At 29.7% G+C, this 20863-nt stretch overlaps 1 protein-coding gene and 2 long non-coding RNA genes across 14 annotated transcripts in view; all 3 read right to left on the bottom strand.

The window, feature by feature from the left end:
* LOC107437002 (latrophilin Cirl) overlaps positions 1-20863 on the bottom strand; it is a 271860-nt gene that overhangs the window by 43829 nt on the left and 207168 nt on the right. For all 12 annotated transcript variants that reach the window (XM_087157642.1, XM_087157643.1, XM_087157644.1 and 9 more), the window contains one exon: positions 14696-14780. In XM_087157642.1, the coding sequence (XP_087013768.1) occupies positions 14696-14780 (85 nt within the window). The remainder of the gene's footprint in view (positions 1-14695; positions 14781-20863) is intronic.
* Positions 2274-8118, bottom strand: LOC147815884 (uncharacterized). The gene is made up of 2 exons (XR_015431430.1): positions 4219-8118; positions 2274-4161 (listed from the first exon to the last, which is right to left on the bottom strand). It is a non-coding gene; the product is annotated as an uncharacterized LOC147815884 (long non-coding RNA).
* Positions 10255-12394, bottom strand: LOC147815883 (uncharacterized). Its single transcript, XR_015431429.1, has 2 exons — positions 11127-12394; positions 10255-11086 (listed from the first exon to the last, which is right to left on the bottom strand). It is a non-coding gene; the product is annotated as an uncharacterized LOC147815883 (long non-coding RNA).

Raw genomic sequence — 20863 nt, 5'->3', positions numbered from 1 at the left:
CGAATTAAAACAAATAATAATATTTGAAATAGCTGCTGTTTTAATTTACAAATAGTATTAGAAGCATTTTGATATTTGACTCAGCAGCTAGTATCACTAATTTCTTCGATAATTTCTCCTCCAATCCATTTATTCGCAACCAGTTCAATTCGTTATCTCCGTTTTTTATGAATGTGTCAAATTTTCTTATCGCATCTCAAGTTCTGTGTTACATCAGAATTATAAAATTGCATAAGACAAGGTTTAAAAAAAATCGTGCAAGGACAGTTTTAAATCTATCATTTTTTTTCTGCCCAACTTTCACAGTACAGCAGGAAATCTTATCAATACGACAGCCTATTTACGACGCCCAAAAATGACTTCGCTATCATACGACTGTTTTACGACACCCATCAGATTTAAAAGACTTTTTTTCAATGAAAAAAAAGAGAGATTTTTTTAAGAGGGGTAAAAAACAAACCTAATAATGGTTTGAAGTGGGGAAGGGTAAAACATGTTTATATCCTACTTTGCAGATAACAGAAGATGCAATTTGGAAAGAAAAAAAAATAGGTTAACCATTATAGATTAAAAATAAAGGGAGAAATCTTCTCACCGCTTAATCTATCTTGGGGGAAGGGGAGAAGGAAAAAAAAAGTAATTCGACGTTGAATTACCCATGGCGTATATCTATGCATCTCATCAAAATGAAATAGATTCCACATGCTTTGCTATAATTACAACCATCAATTTATTTAACATTGAAGTGTAGAAAATGAAGATTTTCGCATGCAATGGGCATAGATGTTTTAAAAAATTGATAACAATTCTTCATAAAATAGTGTTTTATTAGACATTCAGTTTGGTAGGTTTGATAAGTTTAAAGATTTATTAGTATACTGTCTAATAAAACATTGTTTTGCTTGATAATATAAAAACTACATTCGGTTCAAAAACTTGTGAATTTGATGAACTTTTATCATCTTAAGCTCTTGAACCAAATGAAGTTTTTATATATCATACCTGCCAACTTTCACTCTGTCCGAGAATGGATTTTCAGAGTGGTTGTAAAACAATAAACGAAAAACAATCTGACTCAAAAATATATTTATATTTGGATCCCGTTGAAATTCGCTTGAGCAAAGATTATTGTGCTTTCATATATTTATTGTAATTATTTATATGTAGTGGTGGTCAAACTCATTTATAATTATCATTATAATTCAAAAAGTTAATTGGAATAACCTGAGTATTGCTACCACTTTAAATATGAAAATAAAATCTTCCGGAAAATCCGGAAGAGTTGGCAGGTATGATATATTATTAAACGTATCTTTCCGCTTCTTAGAATTATTCGGTAAAACATTGTTTCATTAGACATTTGATTTGATTGCTTAGCTATGTTAAAAGAAATTCCAAGAGATAAATACAAATGTAAAAAACATTCTTTAAAAAAAATTAAATCCGATAAAACGTTACTAAAAATAGAATTTATGAAACATGCAAGTTATTACTTGGAAATAAAAATAAGAATATATTTGGATTTCTGAGAAGGGAGGGGAACAAAGTTTTACACGGAGATATGGCAAGCGATTTGTCGTAAATGAGAATGCATTCACATTTTTCTCATTAGCATATAAATTATCTTCCCATTCCATTCCGGAATGATTTGATGCGACAAAAAAAAAGTATTCTTAAGATTTTTATTTCATATTTGTTTTTATGAGATCTTGGCGCTTAATCGCAAAAAGGAACATTATTTAATGAAATAAAAAAACTAAGCAAAAGGCTTATAATAGTTAAGTTTCAAATAAAGCAAAAAAAAAAGATATGAGACAGAAGTGATTATATACATTGGAAACATAAGTGATCGAAAAAAAAATTATACCCTAAATGATTTACTTTGAATAATACATGTAATAACAATATACGAATGAACAAAAAACTATTAAATATTATTTTGGGAATTTAATCATCAACAGTTTGTTAATGAACTATTGTTATTATCACATCGATTTCTTTACATTGTTTTTGGTAATTGATACTTTGTTTAACTTTTCCTAGATTTGCTACAATTGCAGAGATCTTAAGATAATAATTAAAAATAAAATTAAAGTTACATAAATAAAAGTTAATGTTTTTTTTTATACAACTAAACTGAAATTTGAATAAAAAATATCCATTATCCAGATGTACTAATAATAATGATAATAATACATAGTAAATAATAATGCTGATATAAATGTCTTCAGTACCTGTATAAAAGTTTGACTTTACTGATTTTTTTAATCATATTTTTCCTAGTTTGTGTCGCATAAATTGTTTTGATTTTTAAATACAAATGTTTTTTAACTGCCATACAAGCTCTAGACTTCTAAAAACAAAACAATAGGGTGCCTGTAACTGAAAAAAAAAGAGAAGTGATTATGCCTAACCATGCGATTTCGGATTTATTTGGATACCTGTAAACGTCACACGAGTGTGCCAATCTGATTGGCTTCTCAATCGACAAATGTCTCGATTTACCTACGATGACGTCACCTGCAGTTAAATTAATTAATCTACACAAAAATTAAATTAATTAACGTCAGACTAAGGCTAGATTCGGTCCTTGGTAGATAGATTAAAAACTCTTAATCGATATAATCTTGATCGACACAATCTTGATAGATAGATTCTTAATAGACTGATAGAAAATATTCCATTTTTAACAAGAATAAGTTAAATGGGAAAATACAGCACTTCTATCAATCATTCTACTAATTAAACAATTTACAATACAATCATTTTTGAATGATACATAGTTATAATGAAGTAATTGCTGCAATTAACAGAGCCATGTAAAAATAAATAATTTATCGAACAATACAAGGATTTATTGTGACATTTATCATAAACAAATGCTCAATGTCAGATTAAAAGAATTACAAAATTAAATGCGAAACTCCATTAATTTCATTAAATACAGTATACTTGAATAATGATTAATGCTCAATCTATAAGAAGTTCATGAAAACGTTTTTATCGCAGTCACAAGAAATCCGGTTTTATTTCGGAAAACGTTCTTTGAAATCTGAATTCACAGTTTTATTTTATTTGTTTATTTCTCCCGTCTTACTTCGTCCTATTTTCCTTTTCCTGATAAGAGATTGATTTTTTTTCTTCCCTTGCTCCTTCTCCGTCGCTTATTTATCCTTTTTTTCCCTTCTTTTTCCTGGAGTAAATCCTCGGGAGTTGTGGTCGTGTTTCTACCTTTCGTTTCATTTGCATTTCCAAGTAAGATATCAATCTTTTGGCTCTGGACGACGCATCATCCCGCACTTTTTATTTTCGGCTCCCAGCATCTAAAGTTTTATTTCTTTTTTTTTTTTTTTCTTTTTCTTCTCTGTCTTTTCCCCACAGTTAAATTTCTCTCGCCTCTAGAAATAAAAACAAGGAGGGTATGGAGAAAAAAATTTCCGTTTTTTTTTCCTTCTTCCTCTCTTTCTCGCTCCTGTTCGTTTTGGATAAAATATTCGAAAATGATTAATATAGCCTTGCCTCTGACACAGGCGATCCAGCGAATTCGAATTCTGACTAAGGCTAGCGGTATATATAAAAAACCTAAAATATTCTCAATGGTATACGAATCTTGGATCAGAGTTTCATTGGCCTTCCGTTAAACGCGGGAAAATATCTCTTTTTGTGATACAGAAATCAACTGAAGAGCTCAGTTGAAAAACATTTAGTACATTTTAGTAAAACTAGAAACAAAAATTTTAGAAAATATAGCAACAGCAGGTAGCTGTTTCGATTATTTGAACTAATCTAGCAAGGAAAAAAAAAATTAAGCTCTATATATGTTTATAAACTGAAATTTCACACTTTTTCAAAATTATAGGCTCTATCGCGATAGGTTAATTCGAAGGTTCTATTGTAGCATAAGACCATGTTTTTTTCCTCCCGAAAAATATGCTGCGAGTTTGTGTAACTACTTTAGCCATCGACTTCCATATTCTGAAAATGGCACAAAACGTCAATACGGATGAAAGTTACAGTTCTAAGAAAATGAAAAACGTTTGTGGTCTAATTTTTTAATAGTTAAAAACTGACTCTAATGCGGCAAAGATCTGCGTTCATAATTTTTTTTTTAAAGAAAGTTTGAAAATATTTAAGTCATTTGTTCGTTCTAAAATACAGATTCTAAATCTAATAATACAGTCTGATCTACAGTCTAATACATTCTAAATCTAATAATACAGAAATTTTTTAGTAAGATGTCATATATAGTTTAAAATTATAGCTTTGCTTCAAGTGAAGGACACTTAAACTGTCTTTTTTATTTTCCTTGGCGAAAGAGCTTTAAAAAACCATGTTAACAAATATCTCAGAAGGATAGTTAGCAGGATATCTAACTCAAAGTACTTCCGTCTTCTGAGTTATTTGAACTAATCTAATAAAGCTATTTAATAATTTATATAAATTTTCTAAATAGAGCGTTAGTTGAAATTAATAAGAGACTAAAAATGAATTTACCAATAAGAGTTCCGGTCAGCTGATTTAAAAAGTAATTTAGCTGAATTACCAACCAATTTTAAGGCAGATTCATGATTTCCAACATATAGACAATTACGGAATAATTTTTAAAAGTACTTCCGAAAGGTTACGAATTGAAATAAACTATTCACGGTATATTAACTAATAATTTCCGCAACATAATTATTACGACTAGAAATGCAACCCCAAAAAGCATGAACCACGAAGTCCAGTACCAGCCAAAAACGCACCGTAGACTGGTTAATGACCAAAAATTAATCTTTCAAATAATGCTCCAAATAGCATTTATCATCGGGCGATATTATCCCAAAGCGTATAACATCCTAAGATATAAATCAAGCTGGTTAAATTCGGAATATTTTCCCAACAAGAAAATCGGCCACAAAATTCATTAATCAACAATTGAAGACCGCAATACCTCATATGTGTCGCCCATTCAGGTGGGAGGGAGGGTGGGCATCTATACTAATTACGTGTCAAATCGGAAAATCTAGTGATCCGAGAATTTAAACTTCTAGATCTTTGGTTGTATTTGGGAGAAACTACTCCGGTTTCTCAGCATCTTTCTCCACACGCATTATTAATATCTCATTAAGATGTAGTCGATCGAGAATTTTGGCTTTGATTGCGTTAGTTTGTGTGGCAGCCCAGTCGAGGGAAACGATATGCCTGAAATATTGCTCATTGCAGAAATGCGCCCCCCTTAGAGATTTTAATTACAAGAAGGGGCTGTATACAAATTAAATTCCATTCGAAAACAAATTATGATAATGAATAGAAAATATTTCATGGATGACAATTTGCACCGTATTAATTACGAAAAGCGGAATTGCTTTATTTCTTACGTAAACCATTCAAAATAAAAATGACTTAAGTTTTTTTTTTTTTCATCCTAGTCGGCGAACAGTCTAGTTACATGACATATAGTGCATTTAATGCAATAAGTCCACTTCCGCAATCCGGTAGAAAATAATGTTTCGAAAATCTTTCACAGTTAGCCCGATGGCAATGGGTTGTTTATTACGTTCAATATAAACCGATATATTTCATAAATTGTCATTCATGACTATGACAATCATCTCTCTGTTGCTACATGAATATTTTATTTTATAACCTCCGCTGAGCAGCGGACCCAAGCTCGAGTGCACGACTACTAATGTTCAACTCCGTAGACTTGTAATTTTTACCCAATCCAAGATAATTTTTACCCAATCCAGACAAGATAACTCCTGGATCACGTATTGGTCACAGTTTTAACTTCATGGGGACATTTTTTGTGGAACTAACCCCTATTTGAGTTATATGGAGAGCAAAACAACGAAAATCTCCCATGGATAGCCTGACGAAAAGGAGACTCTTAACCCTTGATCGCCTTCCGCTGAAGATATTTTACGTCAGCACTGTGGTCGGTGCAAGCCGGTTACAAAATTCGTATCAACCAGAGATCATTGAGATTCGAAACTGAGTCATCTCATTAAGGCGAGCGCTCTATAGTCTGAGCCATCACGGCTCTATGTTTCTTCACATATGCAGTTTAGTGGAGAGGGAGGGGAACAATTTACTGTAAGAAATTTTTTTAAATAACTGGACAGCAGTGGAAAAAAATCCCCTCAAAATCAGGAGAACATTAATACGATAAAATAATGCAATTATAATTTATAATGCATATTATTTTTGATGTTCTTTTTTTATTTCATCAGAATAATATTTATCGCATTAATAACATGATAGTGAAAGACAAAATTAACAAAATATAAACAATTAAAAAAGCAAAAATAATTTAAAAAATAATTTCTTTTTTTAAAAAAAGGTTGGAAATCTGACGGGGAAAAAAAATTGTTTACAGTAAAAAGCTTGCAGTCATCATGAATAATTCATTACGTGACGTTTTCAAAGAAAAAATATTTTAAAAAGTGTGAGTATTAGGTTGAATCATTTTACTCTCTAACCCTAGCCTTGCCCAATCAATTTGAATAATGGAGCTGGGTTGTCAAGAATTTTTAAGTTCACAAAATGAAGTGTCAAAAGGAGACTATTCATTTCAATTAGAATAAGAGAAGGATTTAAAATGAAAAAGAGACTGCAAAAATGAAAAGAGAAACAGGATTTAAAAATTGCCAAGATCAAAACCCCTTCAACATGAAAAATGAACTTGCACAAATTACTCACACTTCAATTAATATCTCCCACCTCCCACCATCTGTACTCCATACAAACACAGGTGACGAAATGGATTGATAGGGTGGGAGTTCGAGCACCCCTTTCAGTTCGATTAGCACCCCTTTTTTCCCAGAAATGACGTCACATAATTCCAATCCTATTATTACTGGACTTCCCCCCTCCTTATAGCCCTCAGCGTTTTGTGGAAAAACTTATGAATTGTTCCTCGGTGGCAAATGATACTGGGGTATCTATCATCCCATAGTCAATATCAATAGAGATCCTTTTCCTAATTTGGATTCAATGACAGATATAGTGAAAGGAAGGGGTTAGCTGCTACAGTGAGCAAAGCAATAGGGTAAAGGACAGTGAAAATATTATGAATTTTTATATGAGTGGACAATTTACGGAAGAAGCTATCGATTACTGAATACATAGGGGAAAATGGACATGTATCCTATTTTATTAGAGTCCTATCCGTTTGTCACAGGACTTTCAAATAGAACACTGTTAGTCATTATAAAGATTTTTTTGATCAATTAGAATATAAATCTCTAAAAATGTCGATTAAATACAATGCCTATTGATTTTTCATATCATCTTAGAGAATAGATGTCATACATATTTATTAAATCTAATTTTTTTTGTCACCGTGAGTTTCAGCGCTCTTGCCGTATTTCTGGTAGATTTGATACTTGATTTTACACCTTTTTAACTTTTTTATTCCTACATCATACAGTGGCTAGCTGTTTGTCATGTTTCAGGTCCACCATTAAGAATAGATACATAATTTTATCATGAATTATTAAATTGTAAAGGTCCGTTTATTTCGTTAGAAAACAGTGTCTATTTATAATCAGTTCTAATTATTTTTTCTTCTTCCAGGAAATGAATACTGTGGTTTATGTTGCAGTGTTGTCCTTAACAGGTTTCGAAATATTCTTAAATTAGTTTTCGAGAAAAAAAACTGTTTAACACACATTCATGATCAATAAAACATTTCAAATAACGAGCATAAATAAATTAACAACTTAAATATCCAAAAGGTAGAATAAAAATCCTGAGTGGTCTACTACGTATTAACAAACTAGGCGAGATATTGTAGAAAATATGTACTGCATGTACTATAGTAAGTTAATTACAACGACACCAAACATCATTATAAAAGAGTCGTGGTGGCTCAGGGGATAGAGCGTTCGCCTTCCAATGAGGAGAACCGGGCTCGCACCGACCACAGTGTTCAAGTAAAATATCCTCAGTGTTAGACGAATCAAGGGTTGGAGTCCCTTAGTCATAGGGCTAACCGTGTCAGGTTTACGTGGCCTTCCTCTTCATGTAACGCAAACGTGGGTTATTTCCATCAAAAAGTCCTCCACGAAGGCTAATTTCTCCCGATGCTTGATCCAGGTGGTTTCTTGTCTTCTAAATTGGGTTCAAAATTACAAGGCTACCGAGTAGAATATCAGTAATAATAAACCCAAAATTGGGTTGGATGTTCAGCTTCGGTTATTTTAAAAAAATTTTAAAAAATTAAAGGTGAAAACCAAACACAGATTTTTCCCTGAATTTTTTTTTTAATCCATTCATACAGCAGTTTAAAAAATTTAAGACAGAAATAATTCTTTAAAAATTCATATCTAAAATAATAAAAATTCAAATAGCAATAAATTTTGAGTGGGGATTTAAGAACAAAAAATAAAATAAATTCATCAAAAGCTTGAGACGTTTTTTTAAACTTCGGGACAATTTATTCAAATTTTTTCCCTCTCGGCAAGGTTCATATTAATATATTCCTTTTAACTCAACATAATTATGTCAAAGAGCCAACAGTGCCGGAAGGTAGACAACGGTTTCGCAAAACTGCATCATCCCACAGTGAACCCTTAGGGATTCTCTGTCACATCGGTTCCCTTTCTGCCGTGTGTCTTTTCCCTGCCCATTCTATTAAATAGCCTCATTGCCCGCAGCGGTCTTGCATTAATGTGCAATGTCAACTTTCATTAGGTTTCCACCAACCATCGGGACAGGTCTGAACGCGCACAAGCCTCACGAGAATTGAGTTGCGCATGCTCCAACAGAAAGAATTGCATATGATGAGGAGATTATTTTAAGCTCAAGTAATAAATATAGGAAAAAGGAAATAATAACAACTAATCTTCACTGTTATCCATACAAATTGCAAAGGAGGAGCCTATTCATAATAATTGCCAGTTTCCGGATTGTGAGAATTCAAATGGAATTTCAGATAAAGCATCCCGCGAATGGTCAAAACTTTAGTTAAAGTAATTTATAATAGTTAATTTGCTCACTATCATAACTATTGGTATTTGTCAAAGTTAATTCCTGAAATAGTCTAGTAGAAAAGAACATAAAGTGTATAGCAGTAGGTATGTAGGGAATTAACTCTGCAACAAGGTTTTCAAATCCTAACACGGTCTTTAAATATTAAATAGGCAATATCTACATATATCATACATTAAATCGAGCATAGGTTCCCAATTTTTTCCGGATACGGAACCCTAAATAATCAACCTTTTTCCGGGGGAAACCGGACTTAAATGAAAACAATTCTGAATTTATAATTTATAGACCATTAAAACATTATTTTGACTTGTAGACTTTTTATATTAGACAGAAAGAGGACAGAAATTTTTTCATCGTTTTATAGTTAATAATCTTTATTTCGGTTTTATGTTCGGTAGTTAAATTTGAGGTCTTAGAGGTAAATCTAGTTTTAAAAAAATAATAAATAAATTCCCGTATTGCTATAAAATGGAAAATAAAAAGTTAACAACATTAACGTTTAAGATGGTTATTAGGGAAATATATTTCTTTGTGAACGAATTTAGTTATTTTATTTTTTGATTTCAAAAACGCAATGCGAAAAACTATTACATTTTTTTTAAATATAAATGCATATACTTTTCATAATTATATATTAATTTTTTTTTTAAATTTCCATTTCTCTCTCACAGGCATTTTATTATAAATAATTTATAAAGGTGATCAAAATAATAATAATAAGTAAATGATGGAATATTGGTAGGATCTAAATATAATTACAGATTTCCAAAAGGTCCAAAAACTATTGAAAAATAGTCTGAGAACCGTTTTAACTCTCCCACGGAACCCTCGAAACACCATTTGGAAACCGCTTTAAAACAGAGAAAGATGTCAAATATTAATAGCCGCATTGAAAGTGCAAGAAAATTTAAAACAATTGAATCAACATGTGAAATCTTTCTCAACATGTGTTCTTAATTAATTTACGACCTTTATGATGTATCTAGTAGGTCATGGTTCCATATATTTCTTTATTATGTTTGTCGTAATATAATCAGGATCTATATCACTTTATCACTTACAGAGACAAACTGAAAGAAAAAATATGTGAAAAAACATGACAACGTGTTAATGGAACACTATTTCTGTTCATTTAATTCGAATCCCCTTTTGTTCTTCCATTGTAACTAATCCGTTCCGGAAGCTTAAGTCCGCTCTTTGACAAGTTTATGACGGACACATACCGTTATGTCTTTTGGCTCTAAAAACAAAATGTACTTCATGTTTTCTGATCTATTTTTAGGGTCATTTTTGGGACACTCTTACTAGTCTGTATGATGTTATGCCAGTTGCGAAAAAGTTAACTTACAGATTGAAGTGACAAGACAAGGCGGTTCGCAGTTAAGTTATCGTCGGTATATATATTTTTTTCTTCGTTCCTTTCCTGAAGAAGTGTTATGCGTTCTTAAATTTTCCGTTCGCTATCAAAGGAATTTAAAAATAGCTGTCCCCGATGCACGTTAAGATATTAAATCATTCTAGAATGGCAACACAATATTGATTCTAAAATGTAATAGAAGACAGAGATGGTAGCTGGAACTATTTCACGGCTTTTTTTCTTTTCTTTTCTTTTTTCTTCCGTCTATCTTTGAAGAGCAATCTACTTGGATTTCTGGACAAAGTTTCTTTGGCGGTTAATGAAGAGTAGTTTTTTTTCTGGTAATGATGAATATGTCCTCTTCATCAAGTGTTAACTTGGTGAGAACATTTTGCCGGGAGATAAAAGAAAGAAAAAAAACTTGCTTTAACCTTTTTTTCTTTTCTTTGAAATTACTTACTAAAAATATGTCTACTTTTTACCAGTTAAGCAGTAATTTAGTCATCTAGTTTTTTCACGTGAATACAAATACTAAATGAACTTTGACTAAAAATGGGGTGAAAAAATAATAAAGAGAAGATTTTTTGATAATTTTAAAATTCTGAGACAATTTAATATTATTAATTGCTTACCGGAGGAACTTGTTTTGACCATAATATTTAATTCAAACACTTTTTCATTATAATATTTTCAGGTTGTAGTTGTTTATTTAGAAACTTCAGGACATATTTGAATTTTTACAAATTTTACCTAAATTTGTACCTAAAAATGGATTTTTACTTAATTTTACCTAAAATGGATTTTTGTATCACACTTTGACCTTTAGTTTATGGAATAGTCTTAAACTCAGCAGTCGCAGAGCCTCCATTACATTACAATTCTTATTTAATATATGAAATGGGAAAAAAGACGATTTTTTTTTTTTTTTTTGTGTGGAAAATTTTGTAAGCCAGAACATTAAAATATTTATTTCATTAGAGTGCCGACTGATATTTCAAGATCGTCACTCAAAAAGTGACATAACTTTTTTTCTACTGAATCTTATCAAATTAAACTGTTCACGGAGGGGAGGAACTGATTAAAAAAAATACACACACAAAACGGAAAAAGCATTAATTCTAAAAATCAGAGCACAATAGATGACATTAATGAGGGAAGTTCGAGAACAAAGAAGAATTCTTTGTTACGGGGGACAGGCGAAAAAAAAACCTAAAACATGGAATTGATTTGCATACCAACATGAACCTCACCCTGTTCGATATAATCATTCATTACATCACCCTTCGAAATGTATCCAGATTCTTTTTTGTTACATTATTCTAGCCGCGTATCTATAATCTATTACATTTCAAGAAAAGGGGAAGGAGCTTTCTGTATAGGGGAGTAATAGATTGAGGAACGCATTTAGAACAATTCAAAGGGGACGAGTCTTTTAATTTCATTAAGAGAAGAACAGGGGGTCCAAAGTAACTCTTTTAAAAGCCCCTAAAAGCCTGGTTTCAGCAAAATGAGGGGCAAATACGAATAGTACGTGTTAAGCATTAACTTTTACTCTTAGAAGAAAAGAATTCGATGAAAGAGCCTGGCATTAGCTCACGGGAAGAGCTCGCATCGCTTGTTACAAGAGATATCAGTACTAGTGGAATTTCAGTGAAAATAGTAGAATTTATATTTAATAAATGTTAGCGTTGAAGAATTAATAAGATTTATAAGTTTTATCAGGCTCGTAAGTTTTCGAAAGAATTTTCGAATTTTTAATTTAAGTTTTACACACACATTCATCGACAAGGTCATAATTTTTTTTAGGTGTGCATGTTTAAAGCAAAAGTCAAAAAATAGCTTGAAAAAAAATCCTAACACTTCCTCAATGTATTTCAAAGCTTGGGACGTTATGTATTTAAATATGCAAAAATCTTAAAACCTATCAAAAAAGATTTTTAAAAAAAATTGATTATGAAACAAATTTATATATAAAATAAAAACGTTTTTCCCAGATTATATTTAGTGTATCACAGTTTACTACCCCTTAAAATTCAAGTGCACATAACCTTTTAACACAGTTGGGTCACCGGTGACTCTTTTATATATTTTTTTCCGAAGCTCTAATTACAAACAAAAATATATTTTGGTATTTTTTAATAATAAAAAAACAGTCTAATAGTTACTAAAAAATATATTAGATTATTGGAATTATATTTATGCTAAAACATAAAATCCGAAAAAAGTAATTTGAAAAAAAATTATTGTTCATTCATATTCAAATATCTATCAGTAATTGATTTTTTAAATTAAAGAAATTTCAATGATAAATAACTGTTTATCTTAGATCTAATTTAACGCAAATTTGAAAAGTGATTGTTTGGAAGTGAGTTGTATGTGAAAGATTTTAGCTTCAACGTAGAAAAAAAAAAACACCGGTGTTTCCTGCAATGTCATGCATAAATTACTAAAATACTAAATTTAATATTTTTCGCCTATCTTGACCTAAGTTAATATATATTAAAAAAAAAAGAAAAATATGTTTAATAAAAATTCCACACCAAAGGTTTAAACAATATGATTATTTGTCTGCTAAAACTTTAAAACAAAGAGAGAATGATAAATAAACTTACACCTATTACTAAATAAAAATTTTAACGAGATAATTTTTAATATGCTTAACAAAATCTATTTTTATTACAAGAACTGAAATTATACTCAATATAAATTCAGTTTTGTTATATTGTGCGGAAATTCAACAAAACATCTCATTTGTTGATGATAAACATAATACATTTACCACTAGGTTGAGAGGAAATTCGAAATTCAAACATTGGCTTTCTTATTTTATTTTTAGAAATTACTTTTAATAAACTCTAAAAATAACCTAATAAACTCTATATATAACCTAATAATCTTTCATTTAAGAATAATGAATTTTCTATTTATTATAGTAGCCAGTCGATGCCTCTCAGAGAACAATTCAAAATTCTGTTCATCTCAACTGAGGGACTGATGATGATTAAAGTGAAATTTTCAAGGGGGCGGGGGTATTTCAGTCGCGAGGACTAAAAGGTATTAAAGAAGATTCGTTGTTTTGAGCTTAAGAGATACTGATGATATTGGCTAACTGGATTGCGTGGGGTCCCATTAAATTAATAGGAAATTAATCAGGGGGGTGCAAGATATTTGGGATACGACAGGAGGGTTGGTTTCACTGTAGTGTTTGAAGTCCTTCAACTAAATTTTTACTGACTTCAAGCGACTACAATGATTAATAGCCATCGCATGACAAGGGAAAGTTTTGGAAACAGAGAAGCTTTGTTCTGGATTAAGAACCGCATGAGCCACTAGAAGCTGATTGTAGTGGGTAGCCAGCACTGATGAGAAAGTAATTAAAATGCACTCAGAATCTCCCAAATTTTAATCTAAAAGTGGGGAAGTAAATATATTATCCAAAGTGTATCTTTGTGAAATTAAAAATATTTGAGCCTGGTGGTATAGAAAGATTGCCTAAAATATAAAAAAAGTGTTTTTCTTTTTGTCCCTGCTCTTAGAGCTGAAGAACCACGGAATCAGTAATTTAAATAAAAAGAATTCTGTAAATAATAAAAAATCTTTGTATTTCAGAAACGTCAGATAACCAAATGTATTGCTTTTTATCGAGACAATTTTGGGTTGCCGAAAATAAATAAACCAGGGTATTTTTTTCGTTCTTCTAGGAGATGAAAAACCACGGAATCAGTTATTTAAATAAAAAGAATTCTGTAAATAATAAAAAATCTTTGTATTTCGCAAACGTCAGATAACCAAAAGTGTTGTTTTTTGCCGAGACAATTTTGGGTTGGCGAAAATAAACAAACCAGCGTATTTTTTTCGTACTTCTAGGAGCTGAACAACCACGGAATCAGTCATTTAAATAAAAAGAATTCGGTAAATAACAGAAATCTATGTATAAATTTGGTTAATAGTTCAGAATGACTAAAGAAATTTATGTCGCTTTCTTTTGCATTACCTATTTGTTTGCTTATTTTTGAATCTAGCGTGATTGAATAAACTTTATTTTAAAGTCCTTTAGGAACCAAATGTTTGGCACTTGGCGGTTCTTTTAAATACTATGTTTCAGATTATTATGAAGGTCAAATCTAAAATATTAATTATGTTACGGTTTTCCAAATTTTTCTACACAAATTTTTTTATTGACAATCTCATGTAGTACGTTTTGTGAAAAAAAAAAAAAAAAGTATTTTTTAAACAGGTTAGGAAAATGAAAATTATTGATGTTTTTATTGGCGTTAAAAAGGGCTGCAACAGAATTCGGTTATCTGATATTTCCAATGTTAACATGATTCGCATTTTTTTAAAATATGGAGCACTTACCACCACCTCTTCTGGAACCATTTCCTTTCGCTAAAAGGATCAACGTTAGAATATAAATAATCCTATAAGCCCAATGCATGATCATCTGCAATAAAAAAGTAAGAGAAATTAAAAACAAAGAAAAGCAATATGTCACAAAAGCAATGATAGACAATCTAAAAATCATACAGAAAGCTAATAATAAATTATATTCCTAATTAAAGAATAAAAAAATTTAACATGTTGTGTACAAAATAAGAGCACGCATTGAGAGTTAGAAGAGAAGTAAAGGATTACAAATTACATTCAATAAGGTTACGTTACAGAGACGTCTGATATTTAGTAACCAGGAATTTTTTGATGGGAAAAAAAAATTTTTGACTAAAAAATTAAATGTAATAATCTATTCCTTTATTTATAAACATAATATTCATTGAATAAAACGTAATTAAAAAATACCAGATTAAAAAAAAATGAAAATAAATGCAAATTAAAAAATGCAAATTAAAAAAACGTCTTGGAAATTCAATCTCAACTTTTTGCTGTTTCTGATGACAGTTGGAAAAGTCAAGGTCTCCAACTATTAGTCTTTAGCGAATTAAATCAGGAAGGTGCGCCTTTCATTTAACAAGAGAGCACCGCGAAAGCAAGTCAAAGTACGTTTTAGTTCAGAAACCCAAGATAGATGACAGCATCACAACTTCCTGAGGCCGCTCCCTCATATAAATTTAGAGGGGAAGGAAATTTCCACCAAATCCTTGTACAAATGACACCACGCAGCGTCAGATTACAGAACTTTCGATTTCACAGATATTACGAACACACGAAGTCCGCGAGTCTTTGCGGAGACGAAGATCGAACTCTTTCTCCACCGAACAAGAAGCTGATTCTCTAACCACTAGGCTATCACGGCACATATCTAAACTAGATGACAAAAGTGAATATTGATGAAAAAAATTTCGTCCACTAAGTCTCGTACCACTAAGTCATAAGCTTACTGAAATATATTACGCAGTTTTTGAAAGGAATTTGTATTATCTTTAAAAAAAAAGTCCAAATGAATTGAACGTAAAACAAAGGCATTGCAATAAAACTGTAAGGAATTTCAGCTCAAATATGGATACTACCTTTACCAAGATCATTAAAACAATGGGGAAAAAATTCTTTTGTTCTAAGTGTGCCGTAAAACTTTAAAATTTGTTTAATGGCAGGAATAAATTTTCGCCTTATCACCTATGTTAGAAAGGGGAGGGGGTGGGAGTGTATGTTTTAATGAAGTATCACTTTGCTGTCCAAGAATTTATCATAATCTACTTAAACTTCAATCTGACAAGAAAGAAAAAGTATTTTTTTTCCTTCGAAAAACAAAAGAAGGGACAAAAAAGAAACAATAAACAAGTGCTGAAAAGACAACGGAGATGATATACAGCAGCTATATATCTTTTTATTTTTTTATTTTCATACTTCCCCTTGAACAAAAATCCCTACCCCCTTCAACTTGGCAAGTTTTGGAAAGTTTATTAAATTTCACTTTCAACTTGCTGACAGCGGAGTAAAAAAGCAAAATTCATTAGATCTTTTTTTTTTAATGTTTTCAAGTCCTTTATTGTTTCTTTCGATTTATAAATTTATATATAAAAAAAAGTAATGAGAATATGGCAGCAAAAAACTAAGATCTTAAAAAGAAAGCATTATTTTCTTATCGTTTATGTATTTTTGAAGTTTCCTTTTTTTTTTTAAACATATTTTCTATTCAATTTTTTCATTTCAAAAATCGCTATTCGTGCTTTTTCCTTTCAAAAACTGAAATGATCGCGCAGTAAGAAATGATTAATACATGAATATTAATAGAAAAAAAGTTTTTTTTTTTAAAAAAAAAAGAAAAGAAAGAAAAAGTGAATGTGCTTGGAGCTTTTAAGCTAATTGAAAAAGCCTATATCGACTGAAGTCTGGCGACTTAAACGGGCATTTTTAAAAAAAGAAGCATTTACCAAATTTATTTACAGAAAATTAATTATAATAAGTAATTTTTTTTAAACGTAAGACGTTTTTTCGAAACAGTTTATTTTATTAGATACGAATATCAATAACACATCAAATTAAGTGTTTAATAATTATATACCGACATTTTACACAAATATTTATAAAAGCAACCTTTGTTTATGAAAAATGCAATGTTTTCTAATGACGTACTTTATAAAAAGTGTGAAATTCAAATTGTAATGAAAAGTAATCGAGAAATTTATAATTACATCAATTATAAAATTAGATTTAAAAATCTGCTCCAAATCAATTCATGTATAAAATTTATACAAGTTCTACATAATAATAATATTAAATTAATTCTGATCGAAATCAATGCTCATTTTCTTGTACTAATACATAAAATAAAAGAAAGTTTTACACATGTTGCAAACTTAATTTGGAGAAAACTTATAATAATTTTCTTTTACATCGACTACATCGGAAAAAGGAAGTTAACTTTTTTGTCTGATTACTTGGCTACTTTGCGGTGTATTTTATGCAGTGAAAGAAAACATTTTCTAATCTCTTAGGGTTCGTAAAGACCTTGATACAAACAACACACAGGCAATATATATCTATTTTTTTTTTCAAAGAATAAGCGAGGCGAAATAAAAAAAACTGAACCAATACCAAAAAGAGGAAATTTCTAACGTCAATATTTGGTATTCTTTGCGTTGACTGGGCCAATGGGGAGTTTCTAGCCCACTTTCGATAATACGAGAAATTGGCTAAAAAAGTAAAAGAAAAAAAAAATTTTGTTGTTCCTTTTTACTTCAGATATTTTTGCAACTTTTTCTACTTACTGCCGCGTAAAAAAAAAAAAAAAAAATTCTCTCTTTTTCTATTTGCAATGGGAGAAAACAGCCCGATTAGTTTGAAATTTTTCTTTTCCCTTTATTTTGGAAGTCTTCCATTTTAACATGAGGGGAAAAAAATATCCCTTTTCTAATCTCAAGAGAAGCAGAAAAAAGTAATTAAAGATATCGTAAGACTTTGAAAGAGCATTCAGTATTCAAAGATTGAAATCACTAGTCCATAAAATTCTTGTGCAAATTATAAAAAGGGGAAAAAAAACGTATCTGTAAAGTCAGATTAGATTCATAAGCAGTGTTTAATGTATTTACAGAAAATATTTTACAAAGCCCACAACAATTGAACTTTTAATTAATAACCGTCAACGGCTAAACAGCTACTTATTATCATGATATTTTTTTTTTTTTTTTACATTTTTGAAATAAAATGAAATATTACCAAAAGGCACGCTTATATATTTCTGAACTGAGAATAAGTTCTCATTTCTCATGCAGATCAGATAAAGATTAAATTCACATTTTCTACTTTAATTAGTATTAAAACTTAGCAAATTTTTCAGAAAACAGATGTAAATTAATTTAAACGAAATTAATTTTAAGAAGTTTTATCTTATAATATATTTCATTAAAAAAAAATGAAAAAAAAAGTTATAATATTAAGATATGTTATATTAGATCTTTAGTTTATAATATTTAAATAGCGTCCTTAAAATATTTTTTTTAAAAATTTGAAATAAGATTAATTTGAAAACGTATGTTGTGCTGTAATAAAAGAACATTTGAATTTCGTTCTTCTTAAATCACTTTCCGATTATTAATCAAAATCTTTGTCGATAATAGAAACATAAATCATTCGAATATTTTTATGAAAATAATTTTACAGCAATAGTAATAAGTTGTGCAAAATGTCACGATTTACATTTCCGCTATAAAAAGAAAACAAAAGGAAATTATTTATAAATTAGGATCAGCTTAGAAATCAATAGAGAAATTATTTTAGAAAAAAAAAATTATCAAGGAATGAAATCAAAATTTATTTAAAACACATCATTTACGATAATTCAGCTTTATTTAGCATTTAATTATGAAGTCAAATATTTATATGCTATCTCGACTCTTAACTGAGCCCCCATCACTACAATCGCGCCCTCTTTCCCAAACTTTTGACACTAATGACATGCATAGTGGGTTCCACCCTAAAGCTTGACACTAGTAATTAGAGTTCGAGCGATCTTACATATTTATAATTTTTTTTCTTTTCCCTTCTGCCTTCTGAATTCTTTTCCTTGGAGTTAAAAAGACTTTTGGCTCACGGGTCTTGATATTATCATCGTCCGGTACATTGGTGGAAGTTACTTGCTTTTGGGAAGGCATAAACTATCGTCTCCAATTTATATGCAGATTATCTTGTTCCTCTATTCAAAGTGGAATATATTTTGATAAAAAGTAAATTACGTTAAACGAGAAAAAAGGGTGGAAATGATATGGGTTTCAGCTGCAGTCCTTTCAGGTATATTCTTTTTCCTTAAGAATTTCGGTATGCATGAATACAAAATGAATGCAATGTGTTTAAAGAATATAAGTAGTACCCTTTCTCTAGGAGTAGTTATGTTTGTTTAGTATTTGCGAACAAAAAGGATCGATTTTAAAAACAGGAATTAATATTAACTAGTGTGTAATAATTCTAATTATGATACCAAATTAACTAAACAAAACACAATATCCAAAAAATTAATCCCCTCCTTTAAAAATATCCTACATATGCTATTTTTTTTATGTTAAGAGAAATTAATTCCCTTTCTGCATTTGTCGCAACTAAGTGTATTATTTCTGATAGTTTGCACAACATAATATAGAGTATATTGTATATACAATATATAGAGAATATTGTATATACAATATATAGAGTATATTGTATATACAATATATAGAGAATATTGTATATACAATATATAGAGTATATTGTATAATGTTTCATAAACTTGAAAATGGAAGAAAAAAAATCTAAAAAAATAATAATTAAGGAGCTAGTTCATATTTGCTTCAAAGCATTCTGTTTTTCACTTTTAACGCTTTTGAGCAGAATTTTTATTAAACATATTTTTCATACTTTTTTCATTATTCTGTATTAATTTAGGAATAAGTTAAAAATATTATATTTAGCATTTTAATGATTTATGGTTATTAAATACAGCATAACACACTGGTACTTTTTTCTTTTTTTTTTTTTTTTTTTTTTTTTGCTTTAAAGGTAAAATCATCCACACACAGTTCAATTTCAAACATTAATTTTTCAAATTCGAGATCTAAGAGAAACAGTTATTCATCATAGATATTTATTTAATTTGCAAAACCAATTATTGATAAATTTTTGAATATGAATGGTAAAAAGATTTTTTAATTTTATATTTTAGTACAAATGCGATTCCAATTATCTAACATATTTTCATTAGTAACTAGTAGGGAAGTTTTTATAATTAAAAAAAATGCGAATATATATTTTTGCTTGTAATAAAAGAGTCAGAAAAAGTATATAAAAGAGACAACGGTATCTCATATGCGTTAAAGGGTTAAACTAAGGTTGTGGTTTAATACGCGTATCAAAACAAGATTTATTAAATAGCTCCATAAATTGAACGGTGTTTTGAAGCATTTGTTCCCAACTGGCATACACGCAAAGATGAATTTTAGAAAACATAATTCTACATGAATTACTTTCATATTTGTTTAAAACAATCATAATGTAGTAAATATGAAAGATTAACCTACATTTCATATCATAAAAATAAACACTATTAATTGTTATAAACGCTATCGGAATTAAAATTTTAATTCTAAAATAAAGCTTTTTTGAAATTAAATATAACAATAAAACTATATTTTTCGCATTAAAAATTTAATGATCTATTTAGTTTTAGTTGGTGTTATTAAAAGAGGATTAAGATAAATAAAAAAAAACAGCTTTTAAAACAATAAAAACTTCATCTTACTTTAAAACATACAGAGAACAATTTCAAATACGGATTTTATATTGAATAAGATAAAAAAAAAAAGAAAAGGCGTGTTTAAATTAGAGTTTATTTATACATCCCTATACGAGAAATAAAAACTCTAATTCGTGCAACGAAATTAGTAAGAATATTATCGCCTAATTCGAGGAGGAAAAAAAAAACATTCGCCAACATTATAATAAAAAAGTCTCCAACATAATGAAGATCACAGCATTTACTCGGGCGACATATCTAAGAAAAGAACTGAAGCCGAAATAAAAATGACTTTTTAATGTTAAAACATTAAGAACAGACTATATACCTTGTCATCAAGTTGATGATAATGCGAAAAATATTTCTCG

This window comes from Parasteatoda tepidariorum, chromosome 2 (genome assembly GCF_982258835.1).
Source record: "Parasteatoda tepidariorum strain Cologne lab strain chromosome 2, Ptep-v5.0, whole genome shotgun sequence".
In the NCBI taxonomy this organism is placed as follows: domain Eukaryota; kingdom Metazoa; phylum Arthropoda; class Arachnida; order Araneae; family Theridiidae; genus Parasteatoda; species Parasteatoda tepidariorum.
Note: the sequence above shows the minus strand (reverse complement) of the source record. Positions and strands in the feature narration are given on the sequence as shown.